This window comes from Maniola jurtina, chromosome 13 (assembly GCF_905333055.1).
Source record: "Maniola jurtina chromosome 13, ilManJurt1.1, whole genome shotgun sequence".
NCBI lineage: Eukaryota > Metazoa > Arthropoda > Insecta > Lepidoptera > Nymphalidae > Maniola > Maniola jurtina.
Window position 1 is genome coordinate 7,815,031 of NC_060041.1, and position 20,425 is coordinate 7,835,455.

At 37.6% G+C, this 20,425-nt stretch overlaps 1 protein-coding gene across 1 annotated transcript; it reads left to right on the plus strand.

Annotated features, from left to right (window-relative positions):
* Positions 1–6: 6 nt before the first annotated feature.
* On the plus strand, positions 7–14,759 carry LOC123871098 (oxysterol-binding protein 1). Its single transcript, XM_045914669.1, has 14 exons — positions 7–302; positions 1,142–1,330; positions 1,540–1,813; positions 2,326–2,494; positions 5,298–5,419; positions 6,387–6,464; positions 6,808–6,918; positions 7,579–7,690; positions 8,771–8,957; positions 9,969–10,056; positions 11,382–11,555; positions 12,242–12,430; positions 12,864–13,006; positions 13,408–14,759. The coding sequence occupies exons 1-14, from the start codon at positions 160–162 to the stop codon at positions 13,757–13,759; spliced, it is 2,331 nt and encodes a 776-aa protein (XP_045770625.1). The 5' UTR covers positions 7–159; the 3' UTR covers positions 13,760–14,759.
* The last annotated feature ends 5,666 nt before the right edge of the window (positions 14,760–20,425 follow it).

The following is a 20,425-nucleotide window of genomic DNA, read 5'->3' on the forward strand; positions in this document are numbered from 1 at the left end:
CCGAACGCGACCGAACGTGGCCCGGCCAAAGATGAAAAAGAGTTTAATGTTCCTTGGTGTATGTACTATGTAATCATAATCACTAATCACTACGTTGGCTCGGCCTTGTCGGTGTGATATGTTTTTTCCATCTTCGTAAACTAAATTTTTTAAGTAAAAATGTCCGACGCAATTGTGCCCAAGGGTCAACCTGCTCCCGGAGAACCCGAAAAAAAGGGGTGGTTGTTCAAGTGGACGAATTATCTTAAAGGATATCAGCGAAGATGGTTCGTGTTGTCAAATGGATTATTATCATATTACAGGTAAAATCTTACATAGGTATTAAATTATAAACTATTTTAGAGTTTATTTGTAAATAACTCGATCTCTGCAGAAATACTTGCTGTTCAGCAATATCTTTAATTATAACTTAGCATTTGATTGTTATTTGAGTACCAAATCGTAATTTTCGTTAGTTGATTTTATCTTTTCTACTTAATCAGTTACTATTTTTTACACGCTGTAGATCTGTACGAATAATATATTAGATACTGTTGAATTATGTCAATATATGACAAATCTAGATCAACAAAAAGTGGATAATCATCTCTAACAATTTGTGAAATACCTATGTTTACATTTGGTGTATGTAGGAGACATATAAATTGTTACCTCCAATCCTATTAATTTCATCCCTTTTCAACTCATTAATCTCTATGTAACTGTCTGGTGCCTGTAAGCTATACCCTTGTGCTCACTTATACGACTCCTATCTGCCTATGTTAATATATGGGGTTATATGTATTTGCCAAAGCTGACTCTATCTGACCCATTCGTCCCCATCAACCACCGCTGCCACGGCTGTTAGAGGGCATGGGTCTCCTTTCAGAATGAGAAGTGCAGAATAGCAGACTTCACACCTTTTGAGAACATTATGGAGAACTCTTAGATGTACAAGTTTCCTCACAATGTTTTCCTTCACACTTAAATCAAGTAAGGGTTTAGCTTTTTAAATGGTACATCAATTACACAAAAATAAATATTTACTTTTTTACTAAGCTACGGAACCATCAGTGGGTGAGTCAGACTCACACTCGCACCGATTTTTAACACATTTTTGAAACTGTGTTTGCTAGTTAAAGGCATACATTTTACATTTCAGGAACCAAGCAGAGATGTCTCATACGTGTCGTGGCACTATATCACTGCTCGGTGCTTTGATTCACACAGCAGACTCTTGCACATTTGTCATCAGCAATGGTGGCACACAGACTTTCCACATCCGCGCCCATGATGAGGTGGAGCGACAGAGCTGGGTCACAGCACTCGAACTAGCAAAGGCCAAAGCCATGTAAGTGAAAAATATTTACTAATCAAGTACTAAGATAATGTCAACCTTGTACCTTTTTAACTGACTTCCAAAAAGGAGATGGTTCTTAATTCGGCCTGTTTTTTTTAATGTGTACACCAATTTTTTCAAGGTTTCTGGACGGATTTGCAATTTTTTTTTAACTATGTATTTTTTTAAATTATTAAGTAATCTGTTTATATTTCATACAGTCGGGCGCAGGAGTCAGATGATGATGAAGACCAGATGTCCACAGGACCCACAAATGTGGGAGGGACAGATGGTGAGACAGAAGATGCAGGTGGGATAGCCCGAGAGTTGGCAGCTCGGTTTCACGACTTGCGAACTTGCTCCGAGCTGGTCGCGCGACATGGGGCAGCACTGCAGCGCTCTCTTGTGGACTTAGAGATACCTCCCACCGATACTACAAAACAAGTCTCTGAACGTGCTACTCTCTTTAGGATATCTTGTAATGCAATGATGAATGTAAGTTTTAGTATTATATTGCAACTGGTTTTATTATGTGATGTATATTATCTAGACCCAAGAAACACCTTCATACATTTACCTGCCCTTTAGTTACAAAGCTACCTGTGTCACATTAAGCATATATACTATTAACATTGGTTATTATTTTTAAAAACGAAAAATAGCCTTATAATCAAAAGATAATATGTCCAGAGACATTTAAGGATATGAATGTCAATGTATGTTTCTTGTATACAAAGTTAAAGTAAGTTAAGTAACAATTGTAGTCTACAAAGTATCAAACTCAACCAATTATTTACTGTCCATAAAACAATTAGTTACATTGTTGAGTGTTGGCCCTTGTTTTCTCGTAAAGTCTATTTTTCTATATTAACCCAACATTATTTTGAAGAGCAATGCTAAGTGTCTGCTAGAAAATATGAACCGTTTGACACTCACAGCTCACTTGTCAGCCTCCAAAAAGATTGAATGTAATTCTATAATAATAATAATTCATTTCTGTTAACTAGGCTTGCTCAGAGTTTATGAGCGCAGCGGCAGCTTCCAGTGCGCGTATGAGCCGGGCCTTGCAGCACGAACGCGAACAGAAGATGCGGCTACAAGAGGTGGTGGAACAACTGGCGCGGCAACACGACAATCTGGAGAAAACCGTCACCGCTAGAAGCACGCCGCACTCAGGTAATTACTTTATTGGTTTGTTTTTACTTTTTATTAATTAGGCTATGTAGTTTATTGATTAACAATTCATCATTCATTATAGTTTATATAAACCACTCTTGTTTGAGAGATTTGCAATTGAACACGAACGAATTCCAGCACAATGCAGAATCAATATTCATTAATTAAATAGAAGTACTGTACCTAGAAAAGATTCTGAAACAGTTAGCTTATTGCCAACGTTATGACACCCAATGTTTTAATACTCGCACTTGGCCGGTTTTTTACGGCGCGCGGCGTTCTGGTAGTGAAACGCGCGTGAAAGAGAATGTTCAATTTTTTGAAATTCATACAGATACCACATAAGGCCTCATTTGAATGAGAGCTTTTTTAACGTCCGTTAAAAAAGCGTTCAAATAGAACAAATGCATTCCCAACTATCTGTTCACACGTCAACGCTTTTTTAACGCTCGTGCAAATTAGGGCTAAGTATTTTGAACAGTAAGAACTATCTGTTGAGGAAACGTTTGTGCAGAACAGATCGAAAAAAAAGACAAAGGAGTTTTATTATGAAATTCAGTACAACATTATATATCATTCCTTTGGATGATATTATGGTTGTTGACATTGGGTGTTTTAATGTTGGCAAAAAGCTAACTGTTTCAAAATCTTTTAAGTATAGAAGATTTAAAGCATGGGCGTAGATAAAAGAAACATCAAGTGTCATTTTCCGTAGTATTGCATCATGCATTGCAGTTGCAGATTTCTAAAAATGCTACAAAAACCGCTCAAATGGTGTCAGTCGGACTCACACATGAAGGGTTTTGTACCTTAGTAAAATTTTTTTTATTTACATGGCGCCGCTGACAGATGGACGGACGGACAGGCAGCAGAGGCTTCGTAATAGGGTCCCCTTGGCTTCCTTCTGATACGGAAGCCTGTAAATCGTTTTAGTCTTTCGTTATACCTACCTGTAAATAGTTTTTCAACGTTAAAAATTAGTTTATTGACAGACTAAGTTTTCTTGATTTTTCCCTTTGGGCGACTCCTGTGTTATTCTTCTGTGGTTCAATCGCAGAATTGAATTGGTGTGCATGATATTTGAATTGAATTGATTTGAATGGAATGGATATAGTGAGACTAGTCAAGAAATTTACTGCAGCATTGAATTCATAACACTGCAATTTTAAACTACCAGGCCTAAAAAGGTTAGAACCCAGAGCCGTAAAACCAGATAATTAAAAATAATAATTGAAGGCTGTCAAGTTAGAATCCAAAGCCGTGAACCCATAAAAAAAAAGAAAAATTGACGCATGACTCGTGACGGGCTACGGCTAATTTTTAATTAATTTTATTGGGCGATTTTTATTGTTAAATCAGATTTGTTTGTAGTGCACTAAATTAGAAGTGTGATAAAATAAAGTGAAATTAAAAAAATGTGTGTCGGAAAATAAATACACATTTGGTTTTGGTACGTAATACCGCAATCGCTTATTGTTTCGGAGGTCGTATTTTTACAATTTTATTTTTTGGCTGTCTCAAGGTTGAAGGTTGTGTACGATTACAATAAAATTTCATTACTTAATTGGTACAATGGGCAAGTTGCTTTTTTATTTACCTAATTATCGTTCGCCTGGTATTTAGAAAAACAGTGATGTGTGGCTACAGTCATAAGTACCTATATATTAGTGAAATACGTGTTTCGTGATCTTGGCCTTGTGTATCTAGTGGTTTGCAAAAAATTAGCACTGATTGCTTGTTTTGCAATGACGGGTACATAATTCTTCAATATGGTATTCACTGTGGGCGGTAAGTGAAAACAAATGCTGCAAGACGATTTATGTTAGTTTTAGAAGATGCTGACATAATTTTTTTGCAAATCATAAATTGTCACACTTCTACACTGGAATTGGTACTGATTGCAATCTCTCAATTTACAGGCAACAGCAAGTTTTACTGACTTACCAGAAATACTTATCTGTAGCATATTGATCTTCTTAGGAATTATATTTACAAAACATTTTTCGTGTTACAGAACAGCTTAAAATCACATACCTACCTAGACATGTCAATGGACAAGACAATCTACCAAAAATGTAACTAAAATTCATATTGTAGGTATTGACTGAATAAAAGGTTAATAATAATCTTTTTTATTTGTTAAATATAAAAAAAAAAAACATAAAAATGTTATCCTCATTGTAGGAGTGAAAATATTTTACCTCATTTAAAAGGAAATGTCAGCAGTGTTCCATTGGTGTGTAAATTACCTGTATCAAATACTGTATCCAGCACAGACTGTTCAAAGTGAAGTACCCACCACTCTTAATCATTTATGTACCACTTTTGATCATTTATATTTTTTCAAGTATTCATCCATTGTTCATTATTCAATGTTAGCTACTGCTTCTAAATCACTGTTAAATGCTTGTGATAATATACATTTTCGAAGTAAAACTACTTTAGATGTGACTCGAGAGTAACTCAAATCTTTTTTCAGATGGAAGTAATGCAAACCCTATTTACAGATGACAGATTTATGTCAGCAGTATACCTCTGTCTCTTTTTAACATTGTCTTAAGATGATGCCTATAACTTCATCCGTGTTGATTTAGCTTTTCCAAAAATTTCATTGGAGCTCTTTAATTTTTCAGGATAAAAAGTAGCCTATATCCATCTTCAGGATGCAAACTATCTCTGTACCAAATAGATGATGCCCGTGATTTCATCTATGTGGAGTTAGATTTAAGACTTTATGGTATTTTATGGAGTGTACATGTTTCGAGTGTCATATTTTTAATATTTATGTTTATTTTGTAATCAGGCGGGAATGGTTCGGGGCAAGGAAACGAAACAGAGGATGAGGAACATGAGTTCTTTGACGCCATGGAAGAAGGAGTCTCCTCTGCTATGGAGGACAAGACTTCATTCGTAATTAAAGTGCCTGTGAGTTTACACTTGATATATGTCATCATATTAGCTAATGCCCTTGATGTTTTCAGCGGAATTCATGTATTGTTTACTTGTGACATTAACACTGGAATTCTTAGTCAAGATAGGAGCTTCTTTAGGGGCCTTTCAGATGACATGTGTCATATTCAACCTTTATGCAATGCGTTAAGGTTGTATATGATACATGTCGTCTGAATTCCAGTATAAGATATTTTCAGATAATTGTCAAAGCAGGGGAATTAAGTAAAGGAAGTAAGAAAACTATAGTATATTGGAGCATATTATGACAAAAAGTTAACCATATTTATTTTATTTTCTATTATTTATTATAGTAAAATACAATAAATTAAAAGTGAGAGTGACTGAATGTTTTCTTAAAGAGAAAAATCATCAAACAGAGGTCAAAATAGCTATAATTTTGGAAAATTATAGTTACCCTTTTTTTAGATGAGCATATTTTTTAAGAGCTCAGTTTAGTTTTAATTTTAGTAATATAGTAAAAAGAGTACAATTTTCGAAAAAAGCTATTTTGATCTCCTACCGAGGAGGATTTTTCTCCTAAGGAAAAAAAATTATTTTTACTTTTAATTTATTGTAGCCATAATTTATATCTTGTATTTATTAAAATAATAAAAAATATATAAATAATAATATACATATGTAGGTAAGTTGTTTTGTCATATTGCGAGCAACCCTTTCTTTTGTCAAGATTGGTTTTGTGATTGAAAAGGTAACCAACACACAATTTTGTCACCTTTATAACTTGGATAGGCTTTGGCTTCAAAACTGAACAGGTACTTTCACATTACCTATGTATTAATAAGCTAATTTGTATTCTGTTCATTAGGCACATTGAGTCAGCCTTGGTCTTATGTTGCATTACAAATTATTATGGTTAGGACTTTGGTGGAATCTAAATTATTAATTTGTAAGTTGTTGAAATGGGTTTTATGTTTTACAGGTAAATAGAAAAAATAAAGTGAAAAGCGGCGAAAGTTCAGATGAGTCAGAAGGTGAAACTGTGACTGAAACTCAACAGGTTTGCTTATTTTCTGATGACTTCTAGGCAAGCGCGCTCCATCTTAGGCTGCATCATCGCTTGCTAGCAGGTCTGATTGCAGCCAAGCGCTAGTAATTTAAAAAAAAAAAAACTTTCTCAAAATTCAATAATTGAGGAGCTGGTGAACAAAACGGTAATTGCACTTCTAATCAAAATACTTTTTTCTTTTTTGGCTAACAATACAAACTTGAACTCATTTTCAAACAAAACAGCTAAAACTGTGCTAAAACTGAGTTTGTGATTTCAATCATAAAGGTACAATAATTACAGTAAAAGTTTTGCTTCTTAAAATAAATTTTAAACTATAAATATGGTTATTTAGGTGATATTCGTGGAAGATAAGGAAAGGGCAGAAAGCGCGATGGGCGGAGCCGAGACAGCCACGGCTAGCAAGCTAACTGACAACAAAGAGAAACAGGAAATTATGATATGGGTGAGTGAGACTATCTTCTATCGTACTCGTAATATGAAAGGGTAAATTGACACGCTGCACTGATTTCTACTTTTAAACATTACCACTAGAATTAGGTTTAATCTGGAAAAACGAAGACTTCTTACGGGATTCTTCAAAAACTTAAATCTACGCGCTGGAAGTCGAGTCCTCGGCATCATCTATACTTGTTTTCCTTAGCTGACAAGATAAACAAACAAATCGCAGAAACCACGGAGAAATGCGTAAGTGACGCGATTCGCCCGGCGTTTTAGATCTTCTGGAGTTTTAGGGTTTTCACTTGTATTGTGATTTGATAGTCAGTTCGCGATAACAAGGTCCTATGGGCCGCTTATAGTGTGCCTCTCACGCATTTCAGCGAGAAGCTACTGGGTTACCTTTAAGGAAAAATATGTTATAGTATACAACAAAAATGGATATTAAGTTGCCTTCAAACTATGGAAATATAATATAATATATAATTATCTTACTCACTCTATCTCTCTCTCTCTCTTTCACTTAGATGTAATATAATATTATTACATCTAAGTGTGAACATTGACATTTAAAAGTAGGGTGAGCGATATTTATATATTTTATTATATTCCGTAGTTTGTAATCAGCTTTATAATAATTTATAAGGCATATTGCACACTGTTGTAGCCTCACGCGTCGGAAGCCACGAGTATGGTGGACGGGCACCCGCGGCGGACGCGTGTCCCCGACAAGCCCAACTACCCGCTCTCACTCTGGTCCATTATGAAGAACTGCATTGGTAAGCGCACAAGCTGTCTAGGTTTGGGTAGGATTTTACACAGTTATTTTAGTTGCTTGATCATCAACCTTGTTAGGTTACATTTCTTACCTTCTTTTACATTTCTTGTTAGGTTAGATTTATCTCTCCATTATCTATGCCCCAAACAAAAAATATAGTAAAATTATATTGATTTTGAAAGCTATGACCCAACGTTGTTCATTGTCGCATCTCAGTCTTTCTTAATTATAGAGACACTTTATACATGTGTTTTTCAGCACTTTTACACACAACACTTTCACTTGTCATTGTGCAACTCCAAAGGTTTAGTTATTTTTTTAGTATCACGAAAGTTATGGTTCGGTTTTACTACTATTATGAAACACAGTGTGATTTATTTATTTTGAGGTAGTTTTTTGTTTGATAATAATTTATTTAAATAACCATGGATTACAAAACATTAGGAGGATAGTCTCGTGAAATAGTCTATAATGTTTTTTACTATTTCATGCATAACAATAATAACAGTAAGGCCTCATTCGCACGAGAGCTTTTTTAACGTCTGTTAAACAAGTGTGCGATTTAGGGCTTATGGTACAATTTTTTTTTATGAAGGATTTAAAATTATCTACAATGACAAAAATGTATTATTAATACTTATTTTAAAACGATATTCGCGGCACTCAGCGCGCCGAAAACAAGCTTGGGCGCAACCTGGTTAAAATTATATACATATATCCATTTCTTTAGTGTTAGGAATCTTTGTGGACTACTCTGACCATTTCCAAATTTAGTTAAGTATTCTATGCTGCCAAATCCACTCAGGCGAAGGCACCAGGCATTTTATTACATTTCAATAAAACGAAGAGCTCTTTCAACACTTCCATGTAATTCAGGTTCACACCACAGAGAGAGAGAGGCAAAATACATTTTTGACAGATCAAATAGATTAGATAGATAACAAAAGTTTAGTGATGTGAAAATACTAAACATTTAGAACACGCTGTATGACAAAATGTGTTTGTGTGAGTACTGTGAACGTGCCAGCTGTTGTTAACCGAGCTGTACCAGTAAGGTACTATAAAGTATTCTGTGGTACAGGTAAAGAGTTGTCGAAGATCCCGATCCCGGTGAACTTCAGCGAGCCGCTGTCCATGCTGCAGCGGCTCACGGAGGACTACGAGTACTCCGCCATCCTCGACCAGGCGGCGCAGTTCTCCGACCCCGCGCAGCAGCTGGCCTACGTGGCCGCCTTCACCGTCTCCTCCTACGCCACAACGGCCTGCAGGTATGTTTCATGAAATGATTCAAGTTCAATGAAACAGTCATTTTATGACAGAAACTAGACGATGCCCGCAGCTTCGCCCGCGTGGATTGGCCAGATGCAGCAGGATTGCTGCATCAGGACGGAGGAGTTGGAACCCAAATTTTTTATGGAACAATGTCGCAAAGTTTCTTTATCGATAAAAAAAAAATCACGCAAATTGGTTTAGAAATCTCGAAGATATCATTATACATTGGTAGAAAAACACAACTGCTCCATTTTTCAAAGTCGGTTAAAAAGTAGCCTATGTTACTCCTTGGTTAATCCTCTACTTGTCTGTGAAAGTCCCATCAAAATAGGTTTAGCCATTTGAGTCGCGTCCATCTCTGGTAAACTAGCCACGGCCGAATCCTTCCACCAGACCAGACCAGAGGAAATTTAGAAATTGTTAAATACCAAATTTCCCCTGCCGGGAATCGAACCCGGGAACTGCCAATGATAAGACCACAGCACTCACCACTGTGCCAGGCAGGTCATCAAAAAGGTAGCAGACAGACAGTCATACATTCATATTTATAATATAAGTATGGATTTAGACCGTAATAATGTGCAGTGATTGTCTCAATGAAGAGATCAATCGAGCTTCACAAATAGCTCGCTCGTTACACCGGGTCACGTCCTCACTTGCCGCTTTGACCTGCGAGTCAGACTGTTTTAGTGACAGACAAACATGAATAATAATTAATTACTCAATCATGTCTCTATATATTTTATTTTTGCAGTTTGTCTCTATAAATACATTTAGTTTGTTTCCTACAGGATTTAAAGTAAGATAACTACATCAAGTGGGGGTACCATATGAAAGGGCTTAACCTATACATTCTGAAACAGATTTTTATTTATTTTTATGCATAATAGTTTTTCATTTATCGTGAAAAATTGCCTGCGAACGGAACCATCGTTGCGCGAGCCTGACTCGCACTTGGCCGGATTTTTACCACCATCTAGTTAACAGTTAGTTGTGTATTGTTCCAGAACAACGAAACCATTCAATCCACTGCTGGGCGAGACATACGAGTGTGACCGCATGGCTGACCTCGGCTGGCGAGCCATCTCTGAACAGGTAACGTCGTTAACTTTTCTTCTTCTTTTTTTTCTTTATTCAACATACTAAAAGAAATAAGCATCACACGTCGATTTTACAATTAATATTGAAGTCGGGCGATCATAAAGAGACACTAATTGTGTAGAATCAAAAAAATATTATCCTTGTTTATCTTTATCTGGCTTCGGAAGTCTGCTTTTAGATATCCATATAATTTGAATTTTCACACACACTAACCCCAACATACCTATCTATGGGTCCTAATTTCTTCATGGCTCTGCTTTTTCCTGTCCGTTCCTCGCCTTTCTATTTCCTTTCAGCACATGCCATCTTGGCATTCATTGGTTTGCCACCCTGTCCTAAATCGATTTTCAGTTTCGCGCTTAAGTAACGTTGGCCATACATCATCAAGTTTATTGAACGCCGTAAACTTGATCATGTATTTTTTTTAATTATAAATTGCGAGCAAACGAGCAGGTGGGTCACCTGATGTAAAGTAATCACCGCCGCACATGAACATTTGCAGCACCAGAGGTACCACCGATGCGTTACCGGACTTTCAGGAATTGGTCCGCCCCTTGAATAACCCCATGTTGTAATTTAGTGGGAACACCGCCGATGAGAGTTGATTCCACAGTTTGCATATGTGCCTGGAAAAAAGGATCTGGCACAACGGGTGGTCGATGTGCACCAGGTGGTGCAGGTGGCAGGAAGGTGGTGAGGGTGAAATCGCTTGCGGTGGCGTGCGGTGCGATTGTAGAAAAAGGAGGGTGGAATGAGGTCCAACAGCTTTTCAAGGGACTCCCCCATTATAAAGGCAATAAAACACGCAAAGAGAGCTTACATCTCTGCGGTGATCCAAGCTTTTCAACAAGCCAGTTAGTTAGGTATGGCCAGCATAAGCGCAAATTAATATTAGTCTTTTGGTACAAGATTGATTGTGTAGTTGGTTCTAATTCTGTTGTACACAATCTCTAAATTAAATTGACAGATCTAAATCTAACGCTGTCTTTTTTAAAGGAGCGTTATGAATGGGATAGCAATACATTTAAATGTGTCATTTTAATTTAGTGTAGAGATCGTATGCAATATATATTAGCCCCAATATTAACTTTATTTCGAAAAGTTTTTTGAGAAATGTGGCCAAATCCGTTGAACACAATCTCTAATCTAAACTAAAATGACACGTCTAAATTCAATGCTATCCCTTTCATAATGTTGCCTGCGGAATAGGATAGCACTAGATTTAAACCTGTCGACTTAGTTTAGAGGTTGTGTACAAGAGAATCAGCCACATTGTATCGCCAAAAGGTGCGAAATTCAAATAGTTGTGTGTGGCGTAGGTGTCGCACCACCCGCCGATGGTGGCGCAGTTCTGCGAGGGCGCGGCGGGCTGGCAGTGCTGGCAGGAGTTCACCATGACCACCAAGTTCCGCGGCAAGTACCTGCAGGTCATCCCGCTGGGCGGCGCCTTCGCGGCCTTCCCCTCCTCCGGCAACAAGTACACCTGGAGGAAGGTAGGTACACTGCTGAACTACACCTCAAAAAGCCGGATCGCATTACAGCGGCGCTGCGCAAAGCGACAAAAAATTATTTATGGAGTATGTCGCACTAGAGCAGCGCTGCACAGCGCGTCACTGTGCGTCGCGGTCATTCACTATAACTTATCCTCTGCCGTCATGTTGGCACTATTGCTTTGTTTGCTATATTCTTTAGAACTTAGGGTTTACAAGAAGTGTGATTTTCAGTTATCTATAGTGCTTTACCACCAGAGATACGTTTTATGCTACATTGCTATGGATGTGTGCGAGATCCACCAATCATTTTCATTGCTCCATATAGCATAGCATTAGTGGAAACAGGTTCAACGAAGCTATGTTTTTTATATAGAGGGATGCCTGCTATGGATGAGAGCTTCGGATGCGCGATTGGTATATCCAGGTGCGTCTGACGCCACGCCCCGCGCTCTTCCTGCCGTCATGTATCGCTTAGCTCGGGCCCCGCATCTACCTCGCACAGTTACCTCGCGGCGGATCATCTTCATACCACTTCTTAGCCGCCTCGCTACACCTTTTAGAATTAGTGGTCACAGTGTATCGTAGCTTAGCTTTAAAGGGACAGTTAATACATATAAAGCCAAAATGGCGAATAAGATCTCAAAATGTAGCCATTATATTATTGTGATTTGTGTGTTCGCGTACAGGTGACGACGACAGTGCATAACATCATCGTGGGCAAGCTGTGGGTGGACAACCACGGCGACATGGACATAACGGGCGAGGCGGGCCCGGCCGCCGGCTACGTGGCGCACCTCAAGTACCTGCCCTACGGCTACTTCAGCAAGGACACGCAGCGCAAGGTCACCGGCGTCATCAAGGACCCGCAGGGCGTGGTATGACACCTAAGACTGTGCTTTGTGGCGTCGCACGGGTATGACCCCTGTCGGTCTCTACGGCGCATGCGGTGCGCATATGTAGGATGACGAAGCAGCGCACGCGCCTCTAGCGGATCTCGATATGATACAACTTGTGAAAGAAATTGGACCTACTCACGCAAACCAGAACCACTGTGGATAAATAAAACTCAAATCTCAAGATTGTAAACAATTGTAGATAGTAACTTAGTGCTATTTTATTCATATTTCAAAATAGTGTTTTCATGGTAGTCATGTTTGTTGAGTTATTAAAAGAACTTTCTGTTGCCCGTGAGTTCGGTTGCATGGATTTGTGGACTGTCAAAACTCTTTGATTTTTCGGGATAAAAAGTAGTCTATTATAACTGTACTCGCTGCACATAACTGAGTGAGCGGTGCGTGTGGGTTGCAGCCGCGGTACGTGCTGCAGGGGCACTGGGACAGCCGCGTGGAGGTGGCGGCCGTGACGTCCGCGTCGCCCGACAACACCGTGTGCAAGACCGGCAAGTTCGTGCTCGCCTGGCAGCGCGTGCCCGCGCCGCCCGACTCCGACAAGTACGTGCCGGGTTTTCATTTGTGTTATATATATCTTACGGCAGGATTTATGCGATTAGCAGGAGTATGCCTGACTAGTTTCGAACCAGTCCAGGGCCTTTTTCAAAGAGCCTCTGCTCCTGACGCGGCGCGAAGGAAACTGCGAGCGCGTCGTAGGCCGCTCAGCACTCTCTCACTCAGGAAGGGGGAAGAGGTGGTGACTCCACATCATCTCTCGACGGTTCCTGTAGATCTTCATGGATGCGCAATTGAATAGGCGGTCGACGTCTTAACTGCCACCACTTAATAGGCACAATATAACGAAAAGTAGGTACGTCAAATGTTTATGACGTCGTATTTCAAACAAGCTCCTACATTAAGCGCGGCCATCAACATCCGTACTGACGAGCGGCGTGTTCTAGGTGGTACAATTTCACGCTGCTGGCGGCGCAGCTCAACGAGCCGGAGCCGGGCGTGGCGCCCACGGACTCGCGGCTGCGGCCTGACCAGCGCCTCATGGAGGAGGGGCTGTGGGACGAGGCCAACGCCGAGAAGCTGCGCCTTGAGGAGAAGCAGCGCGCCGCACGCCGCGGCCTCGAGGCGGCGGCCGAAGACGCGGCGGCGCGCGGCGTGGCGCCGCCCGCGCCCCCCGCGCCGCTGTGGTTCACGCGCCAGGCGGCGCCCGGCCAGCCGCACCTGCGGCACCTCTACAGCCACCGCTACTGGGACGCCAAGCGCGACCAGGACTGGGCCGCCTGCCCCGACATCTTCTAGCGCCGTGCGGACGAGTGCCCACGCGGTGTGGAAGTTTCTGATACAAAACGACTTTATATTATGTAGGTATGCAGTGCAATAAAACAGTTTTGTTTATGATTCAAATCGAAGCCGATATATAGCTATGGACAGCTACTGTGATTTTACATGACTATTTATATAATAATAACTACACAAGTCTTGTGCTGAAATATTTTCCTATTTGTCAACTGTTGAGTTTACGTCGACTATGTATTATATTAAACGAACTTACCGTTCCGCTCACTAAGCACTGAAGCTAAATCGATAAAATATATGAGTCACCATTGCCCTTCGCTAAGTTTTAGATGCGTAACCGCCGCGCGATTCCTCGCGGCGTCGATCTAAAACATCAATTTTAGCTTATTCCTAAGAAGCGAAGGAAGGAACCTTATTCAGTTTTATTTTTTTGAAGTGTTAAATCAAAAGTCGAAAATGGTTGAACTTGAGTGACGGTGTGTGTGAGTTAAGTTATTATTGAGTCTCATAAACTTGTACATACTAATCGTTAACACTATGCGAAATAATGTATGTTTTTATTCACTTTGAATTATTTTAACGCTCATTCCATTTACTTTGTATATTCTATCATCTGGTTTCTGTATATTTTCTGCTGAATATGTAGAGGTTGTATTTAATATATATTTAAATGTGTTGAAATATGCGGAGAGCATAAGGAAATTTGATTTTGGTTATAAGACAACACAATCCTACGGAATCGATGGCGCCAAATCGCGGCACCATTTTTTATCAGCTTTAACATAGCGTTCTTTACTTTGACAATAGAATTGAATCAAGTTGAATTGCTTTGCCAAAGTAAATAAGTCTGATATTGAGAACGCTGCTCTACTTCTACTCTGTGAATGTGCGTTGCGCTTAAGTTTTACACGGTAAAACTCGAGTCACATAATTTAGACAAATTGTAAAACGCAATGTATATAGTATTTTTGACAATGACGAACGATGAGACAAAACCCCTTTTGAAACTGTGAATCGCTGAGCAAATAGTAATCTGCATGATATACGAATAGCAGAGGCATACAGAAATGTTTGAAACAAGCAAAATATATTGAAAATATTTAAAAATCAAAATATATTTCTACCTAAGATGTCACAACATGTGGGAAACTTTTCCCGTTTGTTAGTTCGAACGCATTATTATTTAACAGTGTTTTTTCTAATTATTAACAGAATATTAGTATAATGTGACAACGAAATTCATTTATCGGCATACTACAGTAAATATATTTATCGGCATACTACAGTAAATATATTTACATTTTTATATGACAAAGCTCTTGTTACTATATAATAGTAATTTGGGAAAACAGGAGAATACATAATGTTATGATAGTTCTCTTGAGACATTTACTGTCCGAAAACCTCAAAAATGAAACTGTAAAAATATGAAGTTCAAGATTACACCTGTAACTTCATCCATGTGGATTTAGGTTTTTAAAATTCCCATGGGAACTTTTTCAGGGGTAATAAGTAGCATAATATGTATTTAGTCTCCAGGACTATAGCTTATCTTTGTAGCAAACTTCAAAATCGATTCAACAGATAGGCCATGAAAAAGTAACAGACATGCACTTTTGCATTCATAATATTAGTGCAGATTAACACAATTATTTACCTGCATACTGTATTTAACTCAAAAGATGAGATAAAAGTTGTAACAAAGAAAATTTTTCACCACCCAATAGGTGAAAAATTTAAAATAAAATTTATTTAAAAAAAACAAAACAATAGAATTAATTCCTTACTTTTACTTCCAGCTGACAAAATATATATATATAAAATGGATATAGGGAAAGCCTTCGGGCGCCAGCCAGCTGGATAGAAATCTCCACAGATAGACTTGCCGAGGCCTGGACTTTTAATCGCAAGTCAGAGATTCGGTCCACCTAGCCGTGCTCTCTATTCCGGGACGCCAAATGTCCTCAAGAAATAAATATTGGTGAATAAAAATCAAAGAATTTAAAATTTATTATTAAAAATTAATTTATTAAATTTCTAAAGTTTTATACAAATTTTATTTATTAAAGAGGGAAAAAAAATATGACAATTTATAATAGGTATCGCCCCTTTGTTCTTGTCTTAATTTTATATGTCATATATATAGATACAATGATCAAAAATAAACAAACTTATAGTACCTGGGCCACATGGCCACACACTAGGTTATAAAAAAATAAAGTCCAAATTATCACAAAATTTGTTAAAATAGAGAATAAGCTAGGCACATGTCGAATATCTAACTAATTCCACAGGCCGAAAACTGCATTCCATCACACCAATTCCGGGATGGAATCCGATATAAAACGTAACATGTACGATCCAAAATGAAATTTACGGGAAAATCCTCATGATAAATGCTCAAATGAGGCGTTAAATGATAACAATCTAGGATCAACGATCTAGGATCAACGATCTAGAGACGAAAATCTAGGATCAACGATCTAGAGACGAAAATCTAGGATCAACGGCTGTAACAAGGAAATGTTAGGTTAAAATTTTCATTCATTTTCTTGTTGGAAAATTCAATGTTCTAATGGCGAAATTGGGTAGAAAAATGAACACTTACCGCTAAAAGCGCCGTGTCCTACCACTCTATAGCCCTCTGGCCCATAAATATGTATTATACTTATTTAGTTTAACTTTCACATTTTTAAAAATTAATAATTGACGAGCAAATGTTTGCGTGTCTATGTAGGAAGAAAAGTGAACCTTCAAAATGGCCACCGAAAGATGCCAACTTCATTCGGTAAACGAGCTGTCAAAAATGTTACTAGTTTTTTTTTTCCAATATGAAAGAAGGTTTGACAGATCGTTGAATTACATTCCCAAACGTCACGCCTTAGAAACGTCATGGTGAAGTTTGGGACACTGACATATGACATATAAAAAGGTCTACAAACAGATTTCAGGTTATGTTAATAAAAAAATATGCGATCTAAATAAGGAATGTAACGGGACCGCTAAGGTACACGTTACAATTTCCCCTTTCTAGAGAAAAGAAAAAAAAACTTTTTTTTTCTTTACCCTAAACAATTCTATAAGACAAAACAAAGGGAACTACCAAACAAAAGGAAAGTTAAATATCTAAATTTATGTAAGCCAAAACAACCAAATAATCATTAATAAATACAGATTGAGAAGCAATCCATTAAAACAAAATTCCTAAACTAGATTTGCATAGTATTGGTATACTACTGTCCAAGACACTAGCATCAACGCTGTGAAATGGCAAACCAAACTAGCGAAGAAGGGAAGAAAACTTTCTAAAGAGTGTGTGATTAGGATTGGTATACTACTGACCAAGACACTAAGCATCAACGCCGTGAAATGGCAAACCAACCTAACACAACATAAGCCAAAATAAAAAGAGAGTCTAGAGTTAGTATGCAACTGATCAATCCACTGAGGCACCCTCGCCGCGTATTGACGAACTAACCTAGCTAAGGGGTTTTCGGAATGGTATGCAACCGAACAAAGCACTCAGGCACCCTCGCCGCGCATTGTCGAACCATCCAAAATAAAGATGCGCTACAAAAGAGCAACACCTAAAACATCGTCCTGCCTAAAGCAAGGACCTAGCGAACATGTCCACATGTGTGAGACAAGGCCAAGGATGAGTACTAAAGACCCACATAGAAAAAAATATATACATCTACTTGCCCGATAAAACAGACACAAGCAGGAGGATAACATGGAGCATGTGCCAACCATGATCCCACAAAAGATCTGTACATATTTACAAAACTACCTGACTGACTATAGCAGAACAAGCAGGAGGATAATACGGGGCATGTGCTAAACCGTAATCCCTTAAAAGAAAACTATACATATTTACAACAAAATACGGTGCAAACAAAGGCAAAACCGCAACCAAAAATGAGTTCTTCAAGAGCCTGGTAAAACGAAGCAACTGCATAACCGCTACCAAAAGATCTCTTATAAACAGAACTATAAAATCAAAAATATACAATATATACAAAAAGGAGAGGTAATGCGGAGCAACTGCATAGCCGCAACCTACAAATCGGTAGGACTGACAAAGGAGCCAAAAATCCTACACAAAATAATAATGAGTCCTTATTGTGTTAGCTTCTGCTAGATTCTTTTCCTGTTAAAATTAATTTTAAGTTTTAATTTTGTCAAATTTTAAGAATATCTTTTATATGGTATCTACCTGTACTATTTTTTCCAAATCTTTTAATAAATATACATTATCTGAAATTTTCTTTATTATTTTACATTTAACAAATTTAGGGGCTAATTTTGCGGAAAAGAAAGAAGCAGCATTGGATTGCACAAAGTTGCGCCTCCAAACTGTGTCTCCAACACAATAAGAAATGCTTTTTCTTCCTTCATTGTAGTATTTGGCATTTCGTCTATATGACTTGGCCAGATTACTAACAGTTTTATCAAAAATATTACTCAAAGTAAGAAGTGCGTCCGAATAATCTGAACGACTACCAATAGTTAACTCTGAAGGGTCAGAGATAGAATAAAATTTATGTAAGGATCCATCAAGGAAAACTTCCCTACCAAACATAAGAAAATTAGGTGTGTATCCTGTAACTAAATTAATAGTGCCATTAATAGCTGCCTGAACATGGGGTAAATATTTAGACCACGTTCTATGGTCACTTTCAACATAGCATGCTAAGCAAGTCTCAATAGTTTTGTTAAAGCGTTCTACTGGATTATTCTGAGGGGTATATAAAGTGTTATAAAATACTTTTGGAATATTATATTCTTTAGCAAAATTCAAATTTATTTAAGTTATTTGCAAGTCTAGAATCTTTTAATCTTTGATATTTATTTATCTAAAATGCTGAATGAATTTAAAATCTTTTGAAAGTAAAATAATAATATCATCTAGGTAACAGGACTTCGTTATCAAAATCTGGTCCAAACAAACGATCAGAAAGTCTGTGTAATTCGACGGTGCATTTGTCATACCAAATAACATCCTAACGAATACAAATAGACCACGACCTGGGACTACAAACGCTGTCTATTCTCTAGAAGATTCTTCTAACAAAATTTGGAAAAAGCCTAAAAAAAATAGATAAAATTAAGTAAAATAGATTTTCCATCGTCGTGCACCTATCATTTTCAAGAGAAAACTGGTCACAGCGACACCTATCAAGTTTTTGGCTCCGTTTCTTACAAAGAAATGGCCTTTTTAGGTAAAAGGTAGCATTTTCACTAGTAACACATAAATAATAGTAGTATAAAAACCTCAAAATAAACTACGCTTATTAACTATGCGAGCACACTTAAATTAGCTATGCTAAAACAAACATCTTAGTATCTAGGCATACAATAAAAAAAATAAGTTACAAGAATACAATACACCTTAAAATATTACAAAAAATACAAATTAAGACAAGAACGAGAACAATTAAAATATTTATTCACTAATACTATGAGAATCAACACAACTAGGTTCCCAAATAAAAATCAGTCCCTGTTCGGGCGCCAATTGTAACAAAGAAAATTTTTCACCACCCAATAGGTGAAAAATTTAAAATAAAATTTATTTAAAAAAAACAAAACAATAGAATTAATTCCTTACTTTTACTTCCAGCTGACAAAATATATATATATAAAATGGATATAGGGAAAGCCTTCGGGCGCCAGCCAGCTGGATAGAAATCTCCACAGATAGACTTGCCGAGGCCTGGACTTTTAATCGCAAGTCAGAGATTCGGTCCACCTAGCCGTGCTCTCTATTCCGGGACGCCAAATGTCCTCAAGAAATAAATATTGGTGAATAAAAATCAAAGAATTTAAAATTTATTATTAAAAATTAATTTATTAAATTTCTAAAGTTTTATACAAATTTTATTTATTAAAGAGGGAAAAAAAATATGACAATTTATAATAGGTATCGCCCCTTTGTTCTTGTCTTAATTTTATATGTCATATATATAGATACAATGATCAAAAATAAACAAACTTATAGTACCTGGGCCACATGGCCACACACTAGGTTATAAAAAAATAAAGTCCAAATTATCACAAAATTTGTTAAAATAGAGAATAAGCTAGGCACATGTCGAATATCTAACTAATTCCACAGGCCGAAAACTGCATTCCATCACACCAATTCCGGGATGGAATCCGATATAAAACGTAACATGTACGATCCAAAATGAAATTTACGGGAAAATCCTCATGATAAATGCTCAAATGAGGCGTTAAATGATAACAATCTAGGATCAACGATCTAGGATCAACGATCTAGAGACGAAAATCTAGGATCAACGATCTAGAGACGAAAATCTAGGATCAACGGCTGTAACAAGGAAATGTTAGGTTAAAATTTTCATTCATTTTCTTGTTGGAAAATTCAATGTTCTAATGGCGAAATTGGGTAGAAAAATGAACACTTACCGCTAAAAGCGCCGTGTCCTACCACTCTATAGCCCTCTGGCCCATAAATATGTATTATACTTATTTAGTTTAACTTTCACATTTTTAAAAATTAATAATTGACGAGCAAATGTTTGCGTGTCTATGTAGGAAGAAAAGTGAACCTTCAAAATGGCCACCGAAAGATGCCAACTTCATTCGGTAAACGAGCTGTCAAAAATGTTACTAGTTTTTTTTTTCCAATATGAAAGAAGGTTT